This window comes from Nothobranchius furzeri, chromosome 17 (assembly GCF_043380555.1).
Source record: "Nothobranchius furzeri strain GRZ-AD chromosome 17, NfurGRZ-RIMD1, whole genome shotgun sequence".
NCBI lineage: Eukaryota > Metazoa > Chordata > Actinopteri > Cyprinodontiformes > Nothobranchiidae > Nothobranchius > Nothobranchius furzeri.
The window spans coordinates 37,744,477-37,754,133 of record NC_091757.1 but is presented as its reverse complement, the minus strand read 5'-3'; the positions used below and the strand labels follow the sequence as shown (position 1 = coordinate 37,754,133).

The window sequence follows — 9,657 nt, the reverse complement described above, 5'->3', positions numbered from 1 at the left end:
GTGTCATAACTCATTTGTCGATTCCTCAGTACAAATTAAACCGCGCCTGACGACTACCTGTACGGCAAATAACATAACTGCTGCTGGCAGCGGGACAACATCCACACCTCCATCAACCAAAAGCTCACGCACACACCGTGTAAAAAGCTACACTATGACATAAGCAGCACTTTTTAGGCTTTCAGAAAGCCGCGGCGGTCACTCGGCAGGACAGTGGACACGGACGCTGGCCACACACAGCTGCTGGCCAGGTTTTGGGTTTCTTTGCTCTTTGCAGAGAAAGTCAGCGCTTCATTTGCAGCTGAAGCCGAGGAGAATTTTTACCACATGCTGAGACAAGTTTCATTTTACTCCAGCACCCCTCCCCTGGGAAAAACAAAACACCAGATGAGCTTCTATTTTGTAAAGTTGAAAATCCAGCAAATCAAAGAAGCCTTGACACCTTTGTTCATCACCCCCACCCACCCACCCCCGATCAGTCACAAGCATGCTTCTGTAACAGGCTTCCTTTGACTGTCACTAAGGCTCAGTGTCGCGCCAAAGCCCAGGAACACGCAGACAAACGCAAAAAACATTTAAAAAAAATACCCCCAAACAGCATCTTAAAAATCCAGACACGTTAAATGCAAGTCAGTCGTGTTGCTTTTTTTTTTTTTTTTTTACTTTGGAGTCCTGCACCTTCTAAAAGTCAAATAAATACTCTTAAATATGTTCAAGCTGCTAGAATTAAATGTGCTCGTTCCACCCAGTGAGACACCTGAGATGGAAGCCAGAAGCTGTGAGCCTGACGCAGAGTTTAAATAAATCAAACTTTGTGTCTGCAACTGACACACACACACACACACACACACACACACACACACACACACACACACACACACACACACACACACACACACACACACACCACTGCTACGTATTATCAATCAGAACAATCTGAAAGAGCACACACACACAAACTCAAAATAAAGATCTTTTTTATTTTCTTTGTTTTTAAAGACCTTTTGTATTTGTGTGTGTGTGTGTGTGTGTGTGTGTGTGTGTGTGTGTGTGTGTGTGTGTGTGTGTGTGTGTGTGTGTGTGTGTGTGTTTTCCGTAGCCCTGCCAATAAAACAGTCCACTCCTAGCTGCTGCTGCTGGTAGATAAATTACAACTTTTGGAAAAACAATGAAACCAATGCTAATTGCTATGATTATCGTAATGATCAGTGCAGAAGAGGCATGCGTGAAGCAGATTGTTGATGTGTTTTGTTGCAGAAGTCAATATGAGACACCTTGTAATGACAGGTAAAGAACATAAACTGCCCCGAGCTGTTTTTACTACATTCAAGCACGTGCCAATCACTGTCTTCTGGTTTTTTTTTCTTTTTGAGAGAAAGGGAAACAGAAATTACAGGTGTGATTTGCTGGGGTTTGTTGTCGCGCTGATGTCAAAGCCAGGTATGGTCTCACAGGACGGCTCTCCATTGGTGGAATATCAATACGGCTGCTTTCTAGTGAGCGATCAGATGCAAGCTCCTTCTTTTCAGAGCTGTCAAAGTCCGAGTGACAGAGCTGGTTATGATTAGAGCAATTTTCAGGGCCCACCAGCTGGGCGCCACAAGTGAAACCATTCCACAAGGTCCCTTGTGAAGCGTTTGAACTGCCGCGATGAAGGAAAAAAAAGAAAGTCACAGAAGTATGTGGCTAAAAAGTAAAAATAAAAATAACTGAATCACTTCCTACGCCGGCTGGTTGCTTGTTATCACGAGTGTGCACGAGTTTCCAAACAAACGATCAGCTTCTGGTTGCGATATGTTGATGAGAAGAGAAGAGGATGAGGTTTTTAAAAAAAAGCACAATTTTATTAACTGAAATAAAGTTAAGGGAACACCTGAGATGATGTAGCGCTGCAGATGCTGTGGGCTTTAACTCAAATAAACAAAAAAACAAACAAACGGGCAAACATGGGGTCTGATGGGAATATTTGCACCACCCCAGATCTGAGCTAGGAAGCTCTGACTGAACGCACACCTCCTGAACGCACCGCAGAACCAGTATCAGCTGGTTGTGGACACATTTAAACATTCAGAGGAAGCTATTGAGTATCTGCACCTTACTTCTCATCTGTGGCATCGCTCCGTTCAAAGCAGAGGAAGCTGTCATCAGAATGAGCCGGAGTTTCTGCTCCACTCTCATCTTGTGACACTACAGGACCCAACGTAACCTTTGACCTCTGGCCTTTTTACTCACAATGCCATAAATCTGCAAGCCTTTAGCTGGATCTCCACCACAGAACAGAAAATACTTTAAAATCTAAGAAACAAATTTAAGTGTGATCTGAAACTAAAAGGAAAAAAAAAAGTATTTTGATAGAAAGATTTAAAGCAAAAAATCCCTCTTGGAATCAATAACATTAAATTAATTTTAGTAATATTTTAAATTCCTTACAACAAAGCATTTCTGCATCATGTTGAATCAGTGAGCCTAAAAGGAAACATTATCAGTAAGGAATTAATAAACCAGTTAATAAAAGTATGGTGAGACACAACAGAAAAATAAATCATGCTTGTTTTGGAGAGGTGAAAAACCATTTCACTTTTAACTTTACAAATCCATTTCTCTAACATCGATCCATTACGTCCTCATCAGAACGATTTCTCTCTCTGATCATGCGGACCAAAGAATGGCCCTGATTTATTAGAAATTAGTGTCACTGACATTTTCTCGCCCGTGGCGGATTTTTGTTTACAAGATCGACGACTGGAGACCAGACGGAGTGGTCAAAGGGAACATTTTTTGCGGTGAGAAAAGCCTGTGGGATGTTATCTTTGGGAACTTACACCGTGGGCTATGACTTATCTTAAGTTATTATGTTATTTTGCTCCCTTCTGTGTAGCCTAAGCATCAGATTCAATCTCAAACTCTCCCCCTCCCTCCTTCCAAATACAGCTCTGTCACTTTTTTTCTCCATCTTTGCTGTCTGAGGCACTCAAATGAGAAACTGTCAGGAGCCGTGATTTGTGCTAACTAGCTATCGATCGCTCCAGAACTGCATGCCTTGAGTCCACGCAGGGAGGGCTGAGAGGAGAGGAGAGGAGAGGAGAGGAGAGGAGAGGAGAGGAGAGGAGAGGAGAGGAGAGGAGAGGAGAGGAGAGGAGAGGAGAGGACTCTTTAAATGCTGTCAGACTTTTATGATTTATTATGTTAAACATAAAATCTGTTTTTGATCACATAAGTAAAAAATGCAGCTGAGAGAAATTGTTTGACTCTATTATTGCATTTTTACAACTTAAAAATAAATTCATTTTTATGATTAGAAAAATGTTGACATTGAAATAGACACTAAATTAAATCCATATTTACTTTGTTTGTTGTTTGGAGGTAGAAGCAAATTAATTTAACGTCATGGGATCACTCTGCTGGACGCAGGAGTCAGCGCGATGCTCACCCCCGACACTAATCAGAACAAAGAGGCGCTCTGCAAACATTCATATGGCCGTTTAAAAATCTGCATTGATGTGCTTCCTCACATTTAAAAAAAGAAAAAAGTTTTAATAAAAAAATAAACTCAATATGAAGTTAAAACTATAACAGCTATATGATAATAATAATAATAATAATAATTATTATTATTATTATTATTATTATTATTATTATTATTATTAAAGCCCACATATTTATTTTTAAATATATTCGATAACACATTCCTTTTAAACAGAATGATCACAAACTAAAAATGACTTGCTCAACATAAAAAATACCTCTGCACCTTTTTGTTAAGAAAAAGTTTAAAATAAAGTTTTAACATAAATAAAAAATACGTATTTGAATCCAGTTAGGTTTGATAATTATTTAAAAACTATTTAAAGTCATCATGATAATAATAAAAATCCAGCTAAAGTTTAATACCAAAGCAGGGTAATCTCAGCAAAGAGAGTTATCGCTGATATCTTGTCCCAGCCGATTTAAATTCAATCCCCTTTGACCGTCTCAGTTTTATCCCCTAATAATGACAAAAACAAACAAGTAATAATAACAAGGCTTGGGGGAACCCCGCTGCGCGAACGCATCTCCTCTGAAAGCTATTAATCTTCTGAATGCAGTTGTTCACCCTGAAAACTGAGATAAAGAACAACAGGAAGTGTTTACTTTCCTTCAGCTGTTCTTCTGCTGTGCCTGTAGGCTACAACACAAAGGCAACACGCAAAAAAAGTCTAATGATTCCTTAATTAATTATTTTACATAATTATTTTAAATTTAAAAATTAAAAAGCAAAAATCAATTAAATAATGAAGCAGCCGCTTCCCTCAACCAGTTTCAATTACATCTCATGAAGTTAGAGAGAACCAAAGAGGAGTGCTCTCTGCTTTAAAGACAAGCGGCTCTAGATTTTATGTCACACTGTTACACTATAATTATAATTAAAAGTGATATTTTGACAGCAACAGTTCCCTAAAATGTCATAAATTTACAAGAAAAGTGGTTCATGTAATAAAAACCCTGAGAAAAAGGGACAGATTAGGAGGGAAAACTTCTTTACCTTCTTTGCTGTTTTGGCTTTTGCTTTTTTCCCAGGGTCCCATGGCCTTGTCATCCTCCGACCCATCTATCATGGCCTTGTCACTGGGCACGTACCAGGTGGCGTGCTGCTCTGCCATCAGTGTGTCAAGGTCAATAGTGCCCATTGAGCCCTTCCCAGCATCCGGGCTGCAGCTTGCCAGCTCATTGTCTCCGTTCTGTGAGGGACAGTCACCACTCTTTTTGCCATTCTTCATGGCCAGGGGTTGGTCTTCTGAGATACTGAACTGTTGCCGCTGTAGCTGGATCTGGGCCTGAAGGATCTCCAGAGGATGGATTTCTTCCTGGCCTGAGGAGCTGGATGGGGTGCGTACCTGCTCCACCCCAGGAGTGCCCGGGTGGCTAGTCCCGGAGCCCACACCAGTATTCAGTCCGTAGCTGTCTGGTGTCGAGGTAGTGTGATTGTTAATGCCCATGCCGAGGGGCTTTTGTCCATTCATTAAACCGTGATCGCTCCTCTGCATTTTCGGTGAGCCTGTGATCATAGGACTGCGACTGGGCTTGGTGGCCGAGGCTCCTCCTGCATCTGAGCTGGAGGACACCTCATCCTCATTGCCATAGTGGGTGCTGACATCGTCAGGAAAGTCCACTCTTGGTGAGCTGCTGTCAGACTTGGCAGCAACACTCTGGATGCCGCTGTCTAACGAAGACATAAGGTCTGCCTGGTCCCCCAGCATTAGCTCACCTCCTTTTCCCCAAGAGGGTGACTGGAGGTGCTTCTCATGAGGTGTGCCCCCACCCCTCTCCCCAACGCCAGCCGAGGGGGTCTGCTGGCCTGGACTTACAACAGGGTTCCCGTTTTCAGAGGAAAAAAAAATCCCAGGGCTCACATGTCCGCTGTCTCTTTTTCTCCTCCCTCTCCCTCTCCCACTCCCTGTTGCTGCCTTCCCCTCACTGCACGGGGTAGCGTCCATGTTGTAGTTTGGGGAGAGGGCACTGGCTTCCCCCTGCACCGTCTGGCTTTGACTTACAGGCTTAGAGTTACTATTCCCAGTGCCAGGCATCTGGCTGTTCTGGGAAGTGCTGCTCTGAAAGTATTCAGGACCCGCACTGCCAGTCCCATTAGATGTGCTGCTATTAATGTCCTGCTCTGTCTGACTTAGTTTTCGCTTGCCCTCGTTTTGGTTCTTCTTGTTGAATGTTACATTTAGATTGGGGGCCCCTAGACTTGCGATCATGTTCTGGCAGGCCGTGGACAAGGCTGCTAGGCAGCTTTGGCCAAAAACGCTGTCTTTAGAGCTGGTTTTGCTGAAGTTCCCAAGAGATAGAGCACCAAGCTTACTAACAGACGACCGCTGGCCTGAGGGGAACTCAGACTGGGGAGGGTAGCTCCCTGGTGAGGTGCTCACCCCCTGAGGAGCATTGTGTCCCGGCCCCTGGCGGTTAGCGCCTCCATAAGGGAAGGTTGGCTGTGCTCCCATCGGAGGAGCTGGGAAGTCAGCTGTCCGCCTTTCTGCTGGTGCATTTGGATGTCCTCCTCCAGCTCCTGGAGACTGCATTTGTGAGAGGTTGCCCATGTTGCCACCAAATTGCGAGTGCATCCCAGGGGAATGAAGGGTCTGCACATGTCCATCTCCTGGTATTCTCATGGGCTCCTGCATGCCGATGCCTTGCCGAAACATCATCCCAGCCCCGTTCTGCTGGAGCCCCATTTCATTAGGACCAGGCTCGTTACCTGCTCCACCCATACGCCGTGACATCATCTCTCCTGGTGGGTGGGACCCCTGAAACCAGGAATTCTCCTGAGTTACATGAGGATTTTGTCCATCAATGTTGGGCATCCTGCCACCATTCTCTCTGTCAAAGTTTGGTTGGGGCATGCCTCCAACTGGACCTCCATGAGCCATTGGTCCAGGAGGCACGTCGCCATGGTGGCCCAACTGCTGGAGACTGGGCTGCCTCATCCTCTGCTGCTGGTTGCGGGAGGCCATTTGTTTAATCATCATGGCTGCATTTTGGCGCTGCTGCAGAGACTGTGGCTCAGGTCCTTGGTGCTGCAGGGGGCCTGGGGCAAAACCTTCATTCACAGGTGGGGTGAACTCCCCAGGGAGGCCGGGGTATGCAGAAGGAGATATGTGGTTTTCCATAGTGCCACACCAGCCTTCGCCACCATGTGAATTAGGAAAATCAAATCTGGGCCTTTTCGCCATGTTCATGTAGGGAGAGTCAAAGTGTTGAAGTCTCTGATTTGGGGGCTGTTGAGAAGGAGGAGGAGCTGGTTGTTGCATATTAAACATGGGGTCCCCATAGGGGTGCAAACCCCTATTTTCCAGTCTGTGAATGGGATATTCAAATTGGTTGTGTTGGCCAGGCATCATGACCCCTCCATCTAGAATGTTAGGGTTAGTGTTGCCAGGCTCAGCCTGAGGGGGTCGAGGGAGGCCAGGGGGGCATGAGTTCTGTCTGGCTATCAAACTAGCCTGTTGTTGCTGCTGCATGAGAGGATGTCTTGCGTTGACCCCCGGCTCCATTCCCACAGGCACCTTCCGGCCGTTTCCAAAACGCTCAAAAAACACTCCATGCTGTTGCTGCTGGGGCTGTGGTGGAGGCGGGTGTCCCTTAGAAATGCCCTGCATACCTGGTGTCCGTGGCATGCCAGGGTTCCCTGGGAAACTTCCACCAGGAACAGGCCTTCCTGGGCCAAAGTGTGGTAGCTGTGATTCTGATTCAGAGGGGGAAAACACAGGTACATCAAAATGTCCAGATGGGGGCTCGTTAGGGAAGTTGTACTCTAACCCTTCCACCGCTCCCTGATTGGGCATCCGCCGCGGCTCCAAACCATGAGACTCCGATGAGGTGGACGAGGATGACGGAAGACCATGGAAGGAAGCTGCTCTGTTAGGTGACTGATCAAGGGGCAGGCAGGGGGCAGGGACAGCATGGTTGCCACTGGGGGGGCCGTGGTGTTGGAAGTCAGGTATGTTACCCGGCCGCTGCTGCTGCTGCTGGGGAAAACCGTCTCCTGCCTGTCCCTCAGAAAGAGGATCAAATCCATCTCCAAAGCCCTGCTGTGGTCCCATGCCATTGTTGTTGTAGCTCATTATCCTGCCACCATGCAGGCAGGAAGACCCTGGCTCTGGGCCTCCAAAACTCCCACTGAAATGAGCGTGGTGTTGGTGGGGGTGAGGCTGGTGGCCATGTGGATGTCCTTGATGAGGTTGCTGGTTGTTAAAAAATCCATGCATCGGTCCTTGCTGCTGCTGCTGAAGCCCGCTGCCTGCATGTATGTCTGGACGCGGGTGAAAGCCGCCATATGGCTCACCATTCATGTTCATGTTGAGCCCCAGCATTTGCGACTCGTTCATGGGGCCCAAAGCGGGCTCAACAGCTCCGGGCGGGCCTCCAGCATGAAAGCCTGGGCTTTTATAATGGGAGCCCATGTTCAGTCTTTGTTGGTTTATGTTTCTCTCCGACTGGCCAGGGTTTCTGCTATTAATTTGAGAACCAAACTGCTCCAGCCCAAACATACTCCCCTGCAATCAATCCCACATGACAGCCAGTTTGCCAGACATCGGCAGACTGCGTTTTTCCGTCTGTCCCCAAAAGCAAAAAGATGGAAAAATTAATCAAAACAAATTATTTAAATGTTTATCACACTGTTTACAAAAAATTTACATAGCAAAACTCACCAAATAAGTTCTAATTTCCTGAATTTAAAAGTGAGTTTTGTTTTTGAACTTCTCCAAGGACGCAGCGCGGAGTGGACAGACTGTATCCAATTACGCACGCAGACAGCGCGCCTGTCCCTGTGTGGACACCTTAAAGAGACCGAATTTTGCTTTTAAATGCACAAAAATGGAACTGTGCTGAAAGAAAACCCCCGATGCAGAAGAGAACTGTGAAATTCCAAAGTCTTTTATCTGTGTTCATTTCTTCGGGGACAAAAACGTAAAACAAAACCGGGCTCGCTGCGAGAAGAGAACAGAAGATCCGAAAAGATCTGCCAGAGGATGCAACAGTCTCTCTGATCTACTTCAAAATTCCAGCTCCTTATCAAATGTCCCACGATGAGTATTTTTTATTTTAGGTCCCGAAGAGGAAATAAAAATCAAAAAGTCAATGTGCAGGTCGCGCTTCTGTGGAGTTCAAATCTATTTGAATAAAAAGCATCACTGAAGCGTCCTTTAAAAATCTCAGAAAGGGGCTGAGCAGACTTCAAACTAAAAGTCCTGCGCGCTGAAAGGTCCAAAAAAAACACCGCTTTCAAATCCACGCACCAGAGACCCAGTTAATGGGACTTGACCCCGGAGCAGTGCGGTGCGCACTACCCGCACTCCACAACCACCGAGCGGTTTGACAGCATCCTTCACCCGCCGCCGCTCATGCGCTCTGTGGAGAAGCCCCGGCGCTCTGAACGCCTCTCCGTGAGCTCCGGTGCGCGTCCTGCCGTTCACCGGCTCCTGTCTGGTTTGGTCTGAGTGCGCTTGGGAGCGATTCACAGATACACTCACACTCCACTCTGCCGCTTGGCGCTGTGTGAGATCAACGCGTCCAGAGGAGCCAGCAACAAGTTTTGCATTTCTGCAGCCAGTCCAAGATGTCTCAGCCAATCACAGGGAGCTACGGAAGCTTCGGGGGCGGGACGCACGACGTTAAGGTGGTCCGCGAAGTAAATGTGATTGGAAACTCTTGTTTGGAAATAAGATTTCATTAAAAAATCCATGTGATGTTTGAAAACACAACTCGGATTAATCTGAATACAAGAAATGTTTATTTTCCTACATAAAATTAGTATTTTCAGCCTGTGTGGAAAAATAGCTCACTGCTTTTAACACAGCCTGATGCGTAAAAGCTTTCCACAAATTACCAGGTTAAATTTTGGATTTTATTTTGTCTGGACTCCATTCATAACAATAAATATTTTCATTTGATGGCACGCATTTACTCATGGGTTTATCTGGAGCAAAAACAACCCGTTTTATTTATTATAGAAATAAGTAGATAGAGGTGTAGCTCCTTACAGCAAAAGCTACACCCATAAGAAGCAAAATATTCCAAATCAAATGCCTTTTTATTAATAGCTATTAAAAACAGGCAAGTCGTGCTGAGTCTAAAACACTGATCTTTAATGATAACGGTGTAAATCTGTTTGTGCCA

General features: G+C 45.6%; 1 protein-coding gene across 1 annotated transcript in view; it reads right to left on the bottom strand.

Annotated features, from left to right (window-relative positions):
- The window catches only part of mn1b (meningioma 1b), a 15,129-nt gene extending 6,071 nt beyond the window's left edge, over positions 1-9,058 (bottom strand). The window contains exons 1-2 of the mRNA XM_015972265.3: positions 8,190-9,058; positions 4,523-8,093 (exon numbers count right to left, since the gene is read on the bottom strand). Of these exons, the coding sequence (XP_015827751.3) occupies positions 4,523-8,027 (3,505 nt within the window). The 5' untranslated portion in view covers positions 8,028-8,093; positions 8,190-9,058. The remainder of the gene's footprint in view (positions 1-4,522; positions 8,094-8,189) is intronic.
- Between the last annotated feature and the right edge of the window lie 599 nt (positions 9,059-9,657).